Here is a 19,047-nt window from a genome sequence, read left to right as displayed (position 1 = left end):
CATTAATTTTTTTTTATCTCTTTTCATTAATATAAAATATAAAATATAATATACTTTTATTATAAATAAAATATTAATCATTTTTATTTCTTTTTATACTAAACTAATTATTATATCTTAATATTATTTTTATTATATATAATATATTAACTCTTTTTTATCTCTTTCAATATTATATATAATATAATTTTATTATATATAATTCATTAAAAAAAATTTATTTTCAATTTATTTTCAACTTTTTTTTATAACCAATCAGTGTTATTCTATATATTCATCTAAGTTTATCCTAATAAATAAAAAAAAGGTTATATAAGCATAAATTTCTTTTAATATATGAAAAAAAGATGAACAAGACTCACCTTACCACTGAATTCACCAATAAAAAAGTTTTTTTATTTTTTTGTTGTTGGATTTCTTTAAGGTAAAAAAAAATCAAAGTTAAATAAAAAGCAAAAACAATAGTTATCATAAAAGTAAAAATAAATTTAATTACTTGTAAGCCTCTTATTCTGAATGAGATCGATGTGAAGACAAAAAAAAGAAGAAAATGAATAGATGAAGAGTGAAAAATATGTGAAAACTAAAGAATAAGAGATTAAGAGTTAAAGAAATGGATGAAGAAAAGATTAATAGTGAAAGAACGGTGAATGAAGAGTGAGCGAAAGAAATGGTGAAGATGAAAGAGAAAATGAAGGAAGAATGAAAGAAGAGGCGATTAGATATGGTGAAGATGGAAGAGAAAATGAAGAAAGAATGAAAGAAGAGGCATTAAATGAAGAAGATTAGGTTAGATGAAGAGTCGTAGATATGTTAGAAATTAGGGTTTTACTTATGGATTGTGGGTCTTCATATGGGTTTTCAAGAGAGAGAGAAAAAAATATATTATTTGAGTTTTAATATTAAATAAAAAAAAATTATATATTATATACTTAGGCTCGAAAAAGCTCGATAAGCCATCGAGCAAGCATTATATGAAATCGAGCTCGACTCGAATTTTAAACGAGCGGCTCACGAGTGGCTCACGAGTAGCTTGACTAATTTGCAGCCTTAGTCCGAATAAATAATTGTTCGATACCTATGAATATTATGATGGTGGAAACATTGTCATGAGAAATAATGACATGTAAAACTGTGGGTATTGAGACTATCAAGATTCTGAGTAATGATGGTAAAATAAGGACCCTAACTAGCGTTCAACATGTTCCTCAATTGAAGAAGAACTTAATATATTTAGGCATTTTAGATGATAAAGTGATAGGATCATAGTAATCAATAGAGACAGGGGTCTGACTATTGATAACAACTTCAAATTAACGGAATGATAGAAATCCTGTGAGGGATTAATATTTCTTTCTATTCTTCGTAAGCCTTCACAAACACTTGAAACGATTCAAGTGCGAAATTGTTTGTTTGGGTTTGAAGCTTTGAACCAAAAAGATGAATGACAGAAAATAAAGAACACAACAAGTTGTTTATGGATGTTCGGAGCTAACTCTTCTACGTCACCCCTTCTTCCAACAACCAGAAGGATTTCACTAAACTTCTTGAATCAAATACAATTCATTGAATAGCTAACACTTTGTTGAATAAAACAAACTCTATTCAACTTAGAATATGATTAAGAATATCTCTCAGTTAAATAGTGTTTTTGATTCTCTCTCTTGAACTTGATTATGATGTACAATTAGTAAGTGCAAGAGTGATTCGTAATGTGAGAAGAGTAATTTCTAATTCTTCTTGAAGATTTGTCCGTTGTCCTTGAGCAACTAAATATAGTGGAAGGACACCAACGGTCAAATCTTCTTTCTGGACACGTGGCACGCGCCCATAGGATGGACGCCTAAAGGACAAAGTACAACAAACTTTGTACTTTTGGAACGTGCTCGTACTAAACGGTAGTGCGCGGGATATCCTTCTATAACTGTCCTGTACTGAACAAGTAGTGGGAGGAATCTTCGCGTACGTGGCGTTCATTCATTGGATGCAAATAGCTTGCGTACGGGTCTGCAAGAGAAAGTGGAGCAGGAGTAGCGTACATCTAGTTGATTGTGGGTAGACGTATGTTAACTTCAGACGGCTGCTAAAGCGAGGAATTATACGTAATCTATTAGACTACCAAGTCTAATAGAGTTAGACGTCACCGTCTAACGGAGAGATCCATTAGACTTCCACGTCTAATGAAGTTAGACTGCAACGTCTAACTTCGCATCCCATTTGACTTACTACGTCTAATGGAGTTAGACTACAACGTCTAACTTCATATCCCTTCCGACTGATCTGAATGAGTTAGACGCCCACGTCTAACTACGTATCTGTTAGACTTGCACGTCTACGTATCTGTTAGACTAACACGTCTAACTACGTATCTGTTAGACTGACATGTGTAACTACGTATAAAAATGATTATATTATTATTAATTATTATTAAAAATATATTTTATTAAAATTATTATTATTTATATATTATTTTAAATATTTTAATTAATAAATTGAATGATATGATAAATAGAATTTGAATAAAATAACGTTTAATTTTGTTTAAGTTATTAAAATAACCTAACTTAAACAAATATATATATATATATATATAATATAATAATAAAAACAAAATAAACATTAGAGAATAAATGAATCTTATTAATAATATTATATAAATATATATTTAAAAAGATAATTAAAGAATTGAATAATCTAATAATAGATAGAATAATAAATAAAATTATATTTAATTAATTGAACAAAACTTAGATGCAGTTGATTTGATTTATTTAAATAAAACTAATCAAAATTATTTCCCTCTTTTTTATTTATCATGCTATTTAATTCACCAACTAAAATTCATATATTTTTATTTTATTATATTTCAAGCTTTAAATAAATCAAATTCGAACTATTTTGTGTTAACACATAATGATAAAGCTGATTTAATGTTTGATTATTAGGATAAAACTCATTTTTTATCTCAAAATTCAACCATCCCATTATTAATCTAATAAATTATTTTATTTATTAAAATTATTCTATACTTAAATATTATATTTTATATTAATATAAAATAATATTAATGTATATATATAATATTTATTTTATTACATTATAATTATTTTCATATAAATTAAATAAAAAAATTATTTTATTTAAATAAATTATATTAAATAAAACTAAATTCACAATATAAATAAAACTATAACCTATTATATTATATTATATATCATTTAAATTGTAAATAATTCAAATAAATAAATAATTATACTATATTATGTAAAATTAAATATATTTAAATAAAAAATATTAATTAATTTATAAATCATATAAATTAAATATTTATAAAGAAATTTATTCATTTATTTGTTTTTTATAAATTAACTTTAAAGAATCATTCTAAATAAATATTATAATATTTATAATGAATTGTTTTTTTATTTTTAGTTATTAGGTTAAAAAAAACATTTTTTTTATCACAGAACACACCTCGTATAAAAGGTTTAATCAAACATTTATCAATTAAAATTTTAAAATTAACATCTACTTATATATTTTATTTTATATTAAAAAAAATTATTATTAATATATACATATATATTTCTTATTTTATTATATTATAAAATTTATTTTTAATATAAATTAAATTAAAATTTTATTTTATTTAAAAAAATTATATTAATTAAAAATAAATTTATAATATTAATAAAACTATAACTTATTATATTATCTAATATAATATTAAAATTTTAATAATAATAATTTTTAAAAAAATTATTCATTTAAATTTTTACTTCTTCATTAATAAAACTTAATATTAATATATGCATAATTTTTTAATATTTATTTTATTGTATTTTAAAATTTTATTTAATATAAATTAAAATATTTCATTTATTTAAAAAAAAATGATTTTTTAATCATTTAATCAAACAAATATATTTTTTTTAATAAAAAACTCTGAATTATCCAAATATTCATGAGAAATTGTTTAATGTTTAGTTATGGAATAAAACTTATATTTTAACCCAAAACTCAAACATTATATGAACAATATAATTAATAATTTTTTTTTAAATATTAAAATTATCATTTAATTTTATCTTCTCTAAGTCATTCTTCTTTAACTTAAACTATATTCTCCAAACTAGGTGTATAAATTAATTTTTAAATTTTAAAAATTATTTTTTTTTCTTTGAAATCCAGTAAAACCCTAAAACACTTCCCTTAAACAAGACTAAAATTAAGGCCAAGACTAAGATTAATACTAAGACTAAAGTTAAGGCTAAGGCTAAAGGAGAAGTTTAGCTCTAGGTTAATAGAATTCTCAAATAAATTATTAAAACAACTTATTTATATAAATAAATCTAATTCAAACAAGGCCTTAAAGATGAGATGTGATGCATGACTACGTCCTTTCCAAAGAGAGAAGAAAAGAGAGCATAATTAATGAGAATCCAGAGTCATGATTAAATTTGATTCGAATCAGCATTAAATGTATAGGTACGTCAGCTTTTGAAAAATAATTATTTATATTAATATTATCTATATAGTATTTAATGATTATAATTTTAATATTTTATTATCAATTATAAATTATTATAATAAATAACTTAATTATTTAATTAAACATTATGTTATCAATAATATAATTTAAATTATTAACAAATAATATAATAATATTTATTATACTTTGATTATTCTTTATTAAATCTTAATTTTAAAATCTAATTTAGTTATAAAAAATTAAGTTTTTTTTATTGTAGTTTATTATAATAATGATGAAAATAATAATAACTAAAATAAATATTACTAAAATATTATATATATATATATATATATATTTTATTTCAAATTTATTGTAGCTTCAAGTGATTAGATATTGATCTCAAATAATTTACGAATTTATTTTATATTTTAATTAATTAAATTATTTAAAATATTAATTAAAATATTATATATATATATAAGTATATTTGAAAACACATAAAATTATATTGTAATTAAATTTGAGCGAATAAAAAATATTATTAAATTAATTAATATATAAATAATAAAATAAAAAAGCATAACATTATTTTATCTAATAAAAATGACTAAGAAGAGAATTTGAGGTGAAAGTATTTAAAAGGAATGATGTAATATGATTGATCGAAAAAATTAAATAATTTATCTATTTTTTTTATTTCTTTGCATTTTTTTTTTATTCAAAATGAAGTCACTCATCCACTTCCCTAATTCCTTTCCATATCACTTCTCTTCATCTAAATAAATACATATTAAAAAAAACTTCACAAATTTAAAATGTACAAGAAAATAAGAAAACGTGAAGCTTGAAGAGCAATATCAGATTAGTTTGGACTTCTATGATATTATATTTTTATAGGATTTTTATGAAGTTTGTTTAAAATAAATATTTTTTAATCAAAATAATTTGGTTATTTGAGAATTTTAAAGATAAATTATTAAAAAATATATATTTAAAATTTAATAAAAATATTTTCATATTAGTTAATAAATAAAATAATTTCATGGTTAAATGTTATTGATGTAATATGTTTAATTTTTTTCTAAAAACACAAAAGAAAATCTCACAAATTAAAAATCTTATCTTATTTGATTAAATTTTGAAAAACAGTATCATATTTTAGAGATTAAATTCCTATTTAAAACACCTTCAAGAGTAGTTATGTTATAAGGTTAGTTTTCATAATTATAAATACAATAAAGATATAAAATAATAAAATATACTTTATAAAATAAATTTAACTAAAATATTGTTTTTCATAATATTTAAATAAAACATAAAAAATTAATAATTCAAATTTAAATAGCTTACCTTTTTTTTTTTAATCTAATAAGTGTTTTTAAAATCTACTCAAATCCTCATAAAGAAAATATCAAACAAACTTTGTGTTTGTTCTTTTAATTTTAAAAAGAAAATATAACTATAATCAAACATTATTTAATCATTCTTTATTAATCATACTTAATTAAAATATTATTTTCATAAACATTAATTATTTATCATATATTAATACACTTAAAACTTGTTTGATATTTTGAATATATATATATATATATATTATCAAATTCCAATATTCTTATTTATTTCATTTATTCACCTTTTATTTAATATATATTTTCTCTCATCTTTTTCTCTCATTTATTTAGAAATTTAGAGAATAAGATCATATTTGAAATCACCTAAAATTTAGTTTGAATTGAATTTGAAGGAATATATATTATTAAATTTATTAATATATTAAAGTAATTGCAGAATTTATTTATCTAAATCAATACATAAATAAGATATTACATACAAAAGATCCTGCTAGAGGCATATAATTTAAACTTTTAAAAAATAATTAAAAGAAAATAAAATTTAACAATTTTCTTTTACTCAAACCTCAAATAAAGAGGGATTGAGTTCATTGACATAAACCTAGAATATAAAAAAATGTTCAGCATTATTAATTTATATATATATATATATATATATATATATATTTAGTAAAATTACTTATTAATATTAATATATAAACAAGTTCTGTAATTTTTTTGTTTTAAATATCTAAATTCTCAAAATTTATTACTCAACAATTTTAAAATAAATGTGTCGTTTGATTCATCGTTTATAAGCCTCTTTGGGTGTTTGTTTAATAAATTAAACTCATAACTAAAATTATAATCAAACACATTTTTGCTTTTAAACTCAATTATTTTATCTATCTTTGTTTAATCTTATATATCTTAGAGGTTCTTTTATTCTCATTACTTTTAAATATTTTTTTATTTATTCTATTTCATCTATTTTATTATTTACTTATTATTTTATTTAATATCTCTCATATATTTAATATATTTCTAATTATTTTTTTTTATTTTTTTTCATTTAGTTCATTTTTTTTTAATATTTTATATATTAATTTATATAAAATTATTATAATAATAAAATTCACATTTAAATATAATTTTATTTATTATTTATAATATATGTCTTCATATATAAATTAATTAAGTAAAAGATGAAATATAAATACAATATAATTTTTTTAATTTATAATTATAGTTTTTCAAAATTAAATTAACCTCAATTATTATCTAAAAGTACTTATTACAAATAAGATGAATCAAATTCTTACAGAAATTAATGATAATACAAAGAGGATAAAAGTACTTTAAAATGAATTAACTAATGAAAAATTAGGTAAAAAAAATGATGTGTAAAGATTTGAAAATATATATAATAATAATAAATAAATTTTATTTATTGACTATGACACTGTTTTCTATAGATTTTTATTTTAATTTTTTTCGAATAATTTTTTAAATTAACCACTCTTCACCAATCACTATCACTTATTTTATTTATTAACCAAAATACTAAAATATTCTCTAATTTAAATTATTATTTTATATTATATATATATATATATATATTTTTTAATTTTTTTTACTAAAAATAATAATTACCTTATCAAAATCATCCCTTATCATTTAATTTTTCACTCTCTTAATTTTATTAAAAAATCCCATAACCTAATCTATAATCAACTTAAATGACCATAGAAAATAATAGGTACAGTAGGAATGAATTATCTAAATATTTTTTGGAAAAAATTAGAAATATAAATAGAGAAAAAAAAAAGTATTCACCGAAGTTTAATTAAATTTAAAAATATATATATAAATAAAATTTATAAAAAAAATTAATATATTTTATATTATTTATTTTAAAATGAATTAATTTTTAATTTAATTAATTTATAATATGAAAAATAAATTCATCTTAATATTATTATATTTATATTAAATATATTTAAAATTACATATTTATAAAAATTAATATATTAATATTATTCATTTATTAAATTTTAAAATTATATATTAAAAAAATTATAAAATTATAAAATTAATATATTAATATAATTTATTTTTTAATTTAAATTATTTATTAATATTTAAAATTAAATTAATATATATTAATATATATAATGTTATATATATATATATAATATTATTATTAAATAATATTATAAATATAAAAAATAAATAATCTAGACTTAATAAGCTGTAAACTTAACAAATAAATAAACTGAAATAATAACAAATTGAAGTTGAATCAAACTAGCTCAAATTTAACTAATTTTTAAATAATTTTTTACTTCAACAAAAATTATTCATAAATTTTTTTAAAATTAGATTTTTTGGTTTTTATATCAAAACTATTATATTATATATATATATATATTTTGTTTATTAATAAAAAATAATTTAAATATATTAATAGATAAAAAATGAATATTCTGTATTTTATGTAAAAAAAATTAAATAAAAAAATATATAAAAACTTAAAAGATGAAACCAAATTCCTATTCTCTCTCACTCTCTTCGATAACCATCACCATCGCAGATACAACTAATATCTTTGGTTCATTGATTCATTTTGTTGTTGTTCTTTGAGGTAGATTAATAATATAATGGTAGGAGTTATCTTCAATGATGAGGAATTGGGTTTTGATTTACCATCAAATGGAGCTGGTGATGATCATCGAACGGTTCTCTTGGTCGGGCGAACTGGAAACGGAAAGAGTGCAACTGGGAACTCCATATTGGGGAGAAAATCATTCGTTTCAAAGAGTAGCATATCTGGTGTTACACTTACTACTAAACTACAACAAACAATGTTTCCAGTCGGTCAAACTCTTACTGTTATTGATACACCTGGTAAGTATATATGTATGTAATATCAACATTCATTCATTTATTATCCACAAATTTAATCATTTGCATGCACATTCAGGATTATTTGATAGTTCACTTGACCATAAAACTATTGCAAGTGAAATACTCGAATGCTTCCGAATGGCTAGTGCTGGTGTTCATTCTATCCTCGTGGTTTTTTCTCTGAGAAGTCGGTTTTCTAAGGAAGAAATAGCCGTTATTCAGTGTCTCAAGGAACTTTTCGGAGTAAAGATCTATGACTACATGATTGTTGTGTTTACCGGTGGAGATTACTTAGAAGAGGAAGAAGCAGAGTCTTTTGATGATTATTTGGTTAGTCAGAATTCTGAATCTCTTCAGGTACGTACGACTATTTATTTGTGAGTTCTTCTTAAGATTCCAGATTCTGAATTATGGGTATGTTTTTTCTTCATGCAGGAAATCCTTCGGGTCTGTAACAATCGAAAAGTTTTATTTGATAACAGGACAAAGGATCAAGAGAAGCAAACTCAACAACGAAAGAATCTTCTTGCAATGGTGGATCAGGTCATGAATTCAAATGGCAACCGGCCATATACAAATGAAATATTCCAGGAATTACAAAGAGCAAACAAGGACTTTCGTGATCAGAAAGAAGAACGAATGAAGTTGTTGGAATTGGTAGAAAATTCCAATTCTGAGTTATCTCAACTTATGGAAAAGAGGCATAAAGAATATGAAAAGCAGTTAAAGCAGATGATTCAAATGATCGAATCAAAGATGACTGAAGCCAATTTGATTCTTAAACAACAATTGGCAGAAGAAAAGGTTGCAAGGTTAAAGGCTGAAAATGATGCTAAAAAAACTAAGGAAAAAATCACAAATGAAATTGATAGTCTAAATAAAGACTTGGAGAAGGCACGTGTCACAAATGAAATGGATAATCTAAAGAAAGACTTGGAGAAGACACGTTTCACAATTGAACTGGATAGTTTGAAGAAAGACTTGGAGAAAGCACGTGCTGAACTTGGCAAACGGGGATGCACCATTATGTGATGATGATGATGAATCATGTTTTGAAACTATTCTGTCGAAATCCTTGAACTACTTAGTTTGGGCAGGTTGATGTTAACTTTTTTTTGAATTTCAAGTTTAATTTCTTACTTGTTGATCTTGGCAAACGGAGATGCACCATTATGTGATGATGGTGATGAATCATGTTTTGAAACTATTCTGTAGAAATCTTTGAACTACTTAGTTTGGCAGGTTGATGTTTACTTTTTGAATTTCAAGTTTAATTTCTTACTAATGTAATTGAACGATTCAATGCTTATGTGTTTTATTACTCATATTTCTATATTTTCAAGAGATAAAGAATAAATTTAGTACTCTAATTGAAATAATTTGTCAAATTTAGGATCTATCAGATTTTTTATTTTTAAAGAACTATTGTTATAATATTTTTGTGTTATCACCGTTAATATATATATAATTTGTTAAATTTATTATCATTTTATTTAATATTTAATATAATCTTATTTTCTTTCTTCAATCCCTCAACATTCCCATCTCTAATGACTCATGCTTCAATTCCTCCTCCTCTTGGGACGCCGCCTCTCCCATCCGCCATTTACTCTCCCTCCGCTTCGTCGACAACGTCCAAATTTCAAACACCGTCCTTAATGTTGATGAGACCTAACGAGCATCCAAGAAAATAGGGCCACTAGCCAAAGCCAAATGTCACATTGGTAAGTGATTGTGTCCATTGGTGCTTGCCTGGTCCTGTTGATTCTTGAAATGATTTTTTATCCAATTGTTGAGGAGAGAAGAAGAAGAATTAGGGTTCAATCCATTTAACTGCAGGCATCAAACATATATACATATAGAGATACTTAGAAGGAAAAAAGGGAGCTTAATGTAGTTGTAAGTTGTTTGTAAAATACAACATACAAGTTGTAAGTTGGAAAGTTGTTAAACTTTTAGTTGTCTCACTCACTCATCTAGAAGACCAAGATATGTAATATGCTAAGATCGATATAAACAACTAAGCAGTCTGCAACCAATGGGGATTGGGGAGGACTGAGTCATGTCGATTTGGAAAGAGCACGACACAAAACAACTTTTCAAGAAAAGCGAATTGGACAGAATCCAAGCCTTTTTCCTCCAAAAGTTCGCTTACTTGCTTGCTTGGATAGGAGACATGATAGGAATCTAATTGATTTACGTTGTATTAAATTCTAAGAGATTTATTTAACCATTGAAGAAGGATAATGAGATTCCACAACACAAATCTGTAAAAATAATAACTAACGGTTTATTAAACTGTTAATTAGTTAATAACCGATTAGTTAGTTAGTATTGAACTCCTATATAATGGAGATATGTAATGTTTGAATGATGACTTTCAATAATACAATTTCAATTTACACTCCTTCTTCAAGATTTTAACATGGTATCAGAGCACCAAGGTTAAGGATATTGGTGGTTTCTGCTGCCTCTACTAGTGGCCGGAGTAACCATTAGTGGAGGGCTTTATTCTATTATTTTGAAGAAGATAACAATGGAGTTTGGTTTTTCCTTAATGAATTGGTGAATGAAGTTATGATGGATTGTGAATCGTAACGTTTCTTGTTCTTGAAAAGTCTATTGGGCGTGTCTTCAAATGCAAGACGAAGCGCTTCTTCATCCCAACCGGCCATGACAGTCGCCGACTTAAATCTGGGACTAAGGAAAATACAGTCGGATTTATTAGATTGGGGGAGAGAAGGCGATTTAGGGCAAAGAGAAATGTTATTTGATTTGGTCTCTCACTTAGTGCGTGCTGACTATTGGCAACGTTCGATTTCATCAAGTTCAATAATAGGTCCCAGTAAAGACTAAAAACATGGCGGCCGATGAAAAGAACCGCCGTGCCTTGGGTGACATTAGAAAACGTCTCTTTTAACAGTGTAGACTTCGAAGTTCGAACCGAGCGATAATGGAGTTTGAAAGAAAAGAAGAGTCGCCACTCACCGTTGAAATTGCCGATCAATCTACTTCCAGTCACCCACTGCGTCCATCTGATGAATCTAATCAACAATTGGGGGAAGTTTCGCAAGCATCACCCGTCGAAGTCACCGTTGTATCCGGTTATCTCGGATCTGGAAAATCTACTCCGTTGAATTACATACTGAGTACGCAACACGGGAAGAGAATAGCAGTGATACTGAATGAGTTTGGGGAGGAAATTAGAATTGAGAGAGCAATGATAAACGAAGGAGACGAAGGAGCTCTTGTGGAGGAATGGATTGAACTTGCAAATGGATGCATTTGCAGTACAGTCTTGTTTAAGCATTAGAGCAACTTGTGTAGAGAAAAGAAAGGTTAGATCACATATTGCTGGAGACTACTAGGTTAGCAAACCCTGCTCCCCTTACTTCTGTTCTTTGGTTGGATGATGAACTTGAATTTGATGTTAGGCTTGATTCCATTATAAAATATTGTCAATGCAAGGACGATTTTATCGAATAAAAATGAGATGAGATTTTGAAGGTCTTGAAGCAGCTTTACGTTATTATGACATTTCTCAAATTGAAAAGCGCCAAATCGGAGATGAGCTTATCGATGAGGATGCGCTGGAGCAAGCCCTTAGTGCTGCTGTAACATGTACAATTTTGGCTGTTGTGGGTCCTCAAAGTTCTCGTGTTCTTTCCACTTTATACAAGGATGAACGGTGCTCGAAGTTGAAGATTTATCCCATCTTGCAGAAGGTCTATTTGGAGAGGATATTGAGGAAACCGGAGATTGATGCCTTTGCTGAAGAACTGAAGCCACATCAGAAAGCTCTTCTGCCAGATAATTTCACTGATGATTGAGCATAATCTTTTGAGCGTGAGCAAACTTTACACAAATATAATATTTGATGAATTGGGCACATTGTTGGGCATTCCCCCTAATAAGTCTGAGAAGATAGCTTCGAGGATGATATATGAAGATCGAATGAGGGGATCTATCGATCAGGTTGAAGCTGTCATCCATTTTGAAGATGATACTGAAGAATTGCAATAGTGGGAGCAACAGATTGTTGGGGTTTGCCAGTCCCTAAACGATGTGCTAGATAGCATGACAAAGAAAGGGTTGACAATTCCATGGAGAAAGATTCCCTTGCAATTACCGAAAGAAATGGGTTTGTCGACAAGATTCGTCAATACCAAAAAAAAGATAGCTAAATTGGCTTTCTTTAAAAAAAAACGAAAGCTGCAAAGGTTGAAAACTGGTGGCTAATAAAGAAAAGACAATTCATAATGATTGTTGTGGATTGGACTAACGAAGATTGAGCTATCTATATCGGGTAGTTCGAAAAAAAAAGAGCTTGCTGAATTAGGCTTGTTCGACTGTCTATGTTGGGTAGTTGAAAAAAATGGAGCTTCCTGAATTGGGTTAGACTGAAGACGATGGTTGCATGATCGTAGCTTGATGTTTCATCGACTTGTTTTTGTCAAGGTGAAACTTTGTTTTTACTACGTTTCTCCTTGAGGGGAGGATGTAAAAATAATAACTAACGGTTTATTAAACTGTTAATTAGTTAATAACCAATTAGTTAGTTTGGTTAATTAGTTAGTATTGAACTCCTATATAAGGGAGATATGTAATTGTTTGAATGATGACTTTCAATAATACAATTTCAATTTACACTCTTTCTTCAAGATTTTAACAAAATCCAGAAGCATGAATGAATGAATGAATGGATGGATCCTGAATACGAACAAAGAAAATGAGCGGCGTACGTACCTATTCTCGAATGAGTGGGTTCAAGTACTAGGGCGCCAAAGCAGCATTGGAAGGAAGGAAGCAATGGAGAAGATAAGTCTAAGCCGGAGATCTTGGATCGATCGATCGAACGGGTGAGGGCAGAAGCTTTCCTATCCAATTCTTGCTATTGTTGTTGCTCCAGTATAAGCGGTGGAGAAAGAGATGCGGGTAATGGCGGAAAAAGAGATGCAGGTGATTAGGACGAGAGATGAAGATGATTGTAACGGGCGGGCTTAGAGTCGTTGATGGTTGAAGGAGAGAAAAGTAGTTAATTGGTTTGGGGAATCTTTTATTTTTGGGAGGTGTAGTCTTGTCGGTTGAAACTATTTTAGAATAAAGAAGAAGACAATATTATATTGAAAAAAATTAAATAAAATGTTAATAAATTTAACAGAATTATATATAAATTAACAGTGTTAAAATGAAGTCTTAAATATAAGACAATACTATAGCAATAGTTCTTTGAATGACAAAAAAAAATTAGAAAAGTTCTAAATTTGACAAATCTCATCAATAAGAGTACTAAATTTATCCTTTATCCCATATTTTAAATAATACTTTCATATTTATTTTTTTGTCCTTCACTTATATAAAATCTAATTAATTTAAATTCTTTTTCATTAACATATTTTTGTTTCAAATATTCTCCACCTTTTTTTCAGACTTCTCGATTAGTTCTCTTTACCTTGACCATTAAGTTAATTTTATTTATAGTAAAAGATTCTATAAATTGTATATATATTCTAATTTTAATTATATATTTTTGTTAAAAAATTATAATGGAAGATGAAAGAAGTAAAAAAATTATTATTATTATTTTTCAAACATAAAAAAAGTTAATCTTCATTTACGGTTAATGAGGTAAATCTTCAATCTAATATTATTATTGAGTAAAATACATCTCATACTGAAGAAGAGGAACAAGTTTTAAAATTTTTAATAGTTGAAATTGATTTTAGTACTTTTGAACGAGATCCCGCAATTCAAAATTTTTATGACAACATCCCATTAATCAATAAGATGAAACTAGACGAGATTATATTTAAATGAGTCTGTATCAACCTAAGTTGAATAAATATCCAAGAACTAAGTATGGATCAAAACCCAGTATTTTAAATTTCAATACTCGTGGTTTGAAACTTTTCATTAGTTAGTGTACTATTCATCTAAGAATTCAATATTTTGTTTTCCTTGTTTTCTTTTTCAAAAAAAATCACATCTTAATCCTTCATTCACTATTGATGAATTTAATAATCGAAAAATGGTTAACAATGGAGATGTCCACTTTTAATACATGTGGGAGGTCCTACTTCATGACATAGTAATACAGTGAAATGTGTTAGAAGATTTGATAAAAGTAAGTGGACATATTGACAAAGTGTTGAATTCCCAAAGTTTATATAAAATTCAGTAAAAATCGATTACGACTTAAAACGACAGTTGAGAGTATTCGATGGCTTAGTTTACAAGCTACAATGTATTTAGAGGTCATGATGAATCTTCAATTGTGGTAATTTTATAGAATGATAAAATTTATTGGTCGATTGAATGTTAATATTGGTGATATTGTGTTAGAAAAAGCTTCAAAAAATGCAACATATACTTTAACAACTATCTAGAAAGAAATTTTTGTATATTTTTGCAAATAAAGTAAAAAAAAATTTCATGAAGATATTGGAGATGCAAAGTTCTATAATTTAGTTGATGAAGCTAAATATGTTTCAAATAAAGAGCAAATGTCAATTATTTTGAGATTTGTTGATTGTTTGTGTATTTTACGAGAGCGTTTCTTTGATATTATTAATGTTCGAAATACTACTACTTCAACATTAAAGAAGAAGATATTTGATGTTCATTCTCGACATAATTTGCATGTCAATAATATGAGAGGGCAAGGGCGTTACTAGTAACATGTCTTGTGATTTGAATGGACTTCAAGCTCTATTTCTTCGAGAGTGTCCATATGCATATTATAAACATTATTTTGCTCATAAGTTGCAATTATCATTAGTTGGAGCTTCTACAAAAGAGATTTATGTTTGCCTATTCTTTTCAAAACTATCCACATTTATTAATAGTACTAGTTGTTCCTCCAAATGACATCATGAGTTACAATATTATGTTCAAGCTATTGAAATTGATTATATGTTTACATCGGGTGAACGTGATACTAGTAAAGAAATTAATCAAATTGGTAATTTGTATTGTAGTGGATCTACTCGATTGAGCTCCCATTTTGATTTTATTTGCAGTTTAATTGATATGTTTGGTGCAACTATTTATGTGCTTGAAAGTATTGTGGAAGAAGAATCATCTAGTTTTTTACGTGGAGAAGCAAATGGTTGTCTAATAGCTTTGAGATCCTTTGAATTTATTTTCACACTTCATATGATGCGCAAAATTATGAGAATTACAAACCTACTTTGTCAAGCTTTGCTACACAGATCTCTTGATATTGTAAGTGTCATGGATCTTGTCTCAACTGCTAAACACTACTTTTAAATTTAAGAGAAGAATGACTTGATCATCTCTTAGAATACATGCAAATGGTTTGCACACAACATGACATTGAAATTCCAGATCTAAATGCTTCATACAAAAATGTAAGACGTTCATACCAACAAAAAGATTCGTTAAAAATTTGTCAATACTATCATTTCAATATATTCAATTTAGTGATAGATTTTCAACAATAAGAGTTGAATTCCAGATTTAGTGATGAAGTAGTAGAGCTACTTATACGTATTTATATTTTAGACCCTAAAGATAATTTTAAATTATTTTTTTTAGAACGCTGGGTTCCGCTACTCCTATGGAGTGCGACTAATCCCCGCGGGTTAAGTACATAGCCCGCAAACATACTTAACCAATTAATCAGGCGCAGAACTTACCGCCTAACGGGCTCGAACCCAGGACCTCATGGAGGCCTGAGAGATATCCACCTTTTGTTGCCACTAGGCTAGAAGAGGGGATAATTTTAAATCATTTAAAACTGAAGATATTTGCAAATTGGCTGAAAAATATTATCCGAAGATTTAAGTGAACAAGAAATGCATTACTCCAACATTATAAAATTGATGTTTCTCGTAATGAGATTTTCAAAACATGTCTTCCATCATTGAATTGTGTCACATATTTGTTGAAACAAATAAGTCATCAAATTATAATTTAATTAATAGATTGATTCGAGTTGTTTTAACTTTGCCATTTTCTATCGCCACCACAAAAAGATCATTTTCAGCAATGAAACATATAAAAATTATTTTACAGATTAAGATAGAAGAAGAGTTTTTAGCATATATTATGCTAATTTATATTGAACGAGAACTTGCTGAAGATATTGATTTGAATTCTATAATAATGAGTTTTATTATCCAAAGAATAAAAGGTTACAACTTAAATAATATGTAATAATTTGTTAATATTCATAAAAAAAAATTTCTTAGCATTTTCAATAATACGAGATAAAATTTTAAATATATAAATTTAAATTTCGTATTCTCATCATCTTTTAGATCTTTTATATTTATTTTATTTTAGTAAGGGTATTCGTGGATCGATTTGGTTAATATGTTTAATATGTTCACTCTTTACCTTTTACCTGTTATAGTGTAATACTTATAATCTTTATAACCTAATGAAAAATAAATATTAGCTTCGCCCTTGATCTTACGTAGAAAAAAAATATTTTTTAAGAGAAAATAAAAAATCAATTTTCCCGTTATTACTTATTAATATTAAAGGAATAAATTTTGCTAGAATTAATTCGCATACATTACATTTATTAACTGAAGTACACGTCTAAATCGTTGACGTTGGTTTACTAAATTCAAATCGTGGGTTTGTCGATTTAATCGGCTCGGTTAAAAAATTGGGTAGATTGGTTTAATCGGATTGATCAATTGAAAATTTTGTTAAAATATATTAATTATATATCAATAACAATGTATACATGAAAAGTATACATATTTTCATGTATATAAATAAATACAAATAAAATGAATAAGAACCGATAACATAATAGGTGAATTAGTTGGTCTGAATCCTGAACTAAAATGCATTATATTAAGATTTTTTTACTTAATATTACACTACAAATGAATGAACAATTCTACTCATAATAATAGTTAATATCTTTGATAGTCTATCAAAAAGTCCTTACGTTTATAATATTCTCTCATTATTACATTAAATATGTGTTATAACTTAATAATTATAAGACATTACTTATCAGTATAATGTTTGACTTTTGTTACCGTTTTATTTCGATATTACTTTTTAAATATTTGTCTGGTTTGAACGGTTTGAGTGATTTCAGTGGCGTTGAACCGACAAATCGAACCATTGGATTGGTTTGACAAAAAGGAAATCATAACAAATTCGATTTGGCTAGTTTTGTTTGATATTTAGTTTGGTTTGAACGGTTTCGGTTATGTTTGATCGATTTACTTATACCCTTATTTTCCATTTTGCATTATGAAGGTGATAATAGTGTAAATCCTAGGACCGACAAATTCAGACCCCGCACGAAAATACGATCCTAACCGAACATAAAATAATCATGTTAAAGTCATTATTTTTGAGTTTGAGTCCAAATGGAGTCGGCCCATTTAACCTGATTAATATACATGTCAAAATTGGATCGACCTAAAATGACATATACTAAGGCTCCAAATGAGCTAAGTCTTTTGGTCAAAGCTCGACTTTGACCTAATTCAAGTCGAGTTCAAGCTGACTCGTTTCATATCCGAGTCGAGTTTGAGTTCATATAATATTTGCTCAATAGTTTTTTGAGTTTTTTCGAGCATAATAATATATAATATATTTTTATTTATTTTAATATTAAAACATAAAATTTAAAACAAATATTTTTTTAATCTGTCTTCAAAGTCCATACGAGATAAAAAAAAAATCCACATTATTATATCTTATTTTTCAAAAATTAAAAAACAAAACTCTAATTCTCTGATGCATCAGCCTATCTTATGTGACTTTTTTTTACCATATCTCTTACTCATTCACAAAGTTGTTTCATTTTTTTTTATTTATATTATTACTCACTTATATTACATTTCTTAATCTCTTGTGTCATTCACAAGAGATGGCTTCATTTATTCATATATCTCTAATTTATTGTCAGAAGTGTAGGAGTGTAGTATTCTCTTGAAGTATTTTTATACCGCTTACTGATAAATTATTAAAATTTATTTTTACTTATGGTCCCAAACATGGTTATGTTAGGGACATATTGGTCTCGAACATGTTAGGACATTATGGTCCTAAACATGAGAATGTTCACATTTTGGTTCAAGACATATTGGTACCATAATGATCATAATAGCAATGTTCGGGACCAATATTGGTACCATAATGACTAGACTAACCATAATAGAATGCATAACAAAATAAAGATGTAATAATACATTTCGGGTTTTGGGTTCCTTTTTACAATGTTGAGTTCTTGAACATAAAATGGTTTAAGGTTCGTTAAACCTGAACTGAAAAACTTGGTTCAGTATACAAAATAAAAATAAAAATAAATGTTTTATATAACTGAAACTTAAA

General features: G+C 26.2%; 1 protein-coding gene and 1 pseudogene across 1 annotated transcript; both read left to right on the top strand.

The window, feature by feature from the left end:
• Window positions 1-8,468: 8,468 nt before the first annotated feature.
• Window positions 8,469-9,747, top strand: LOC124930146 (immune-associated nucleotide-binding protein 9-like). The gene is made up of 3 exons (XM_047470509.1): window positions 8,469-8,715; window positions 8,792-9,072; window positions 9,151-9,747. Exons 1-3 carry the CDS (start codon window positions 8,469-8,471, stop codon window positions 9,745-9,747), a joined length of 1,125 nt encoding a protein of 374 aa, XP_047326465.1.
• Window positions 9,748-11,078: 1,331 nt separating this feature from the next.
• Window positions 11,079-12,545, top strand: LOC124930145 (annotated as a pseudogene).
• The last annotated feature ends 6,502 nt before the right edge of the window (window positions 12,546-19,047 follow it).

Source organism: Impatiens glandulifera, chromosome 3 (genome assembly GCF_907164915.1).
Source record: "Impatiens glandulifera chromosome 3, dImpGla2.1, whole genome shotgun sequence".
In the NCBI taxonomy this organism is placed as follows: Eukaryota; Viridiplantae; Streptophyta; class Magnoliopsida; order Ericales; family Balsaminaceae; genus Impatiens; species Impatiens glandulifera.
This window is presented reverse-complemented; position numbering and strand designations above follow the sequence as displayed.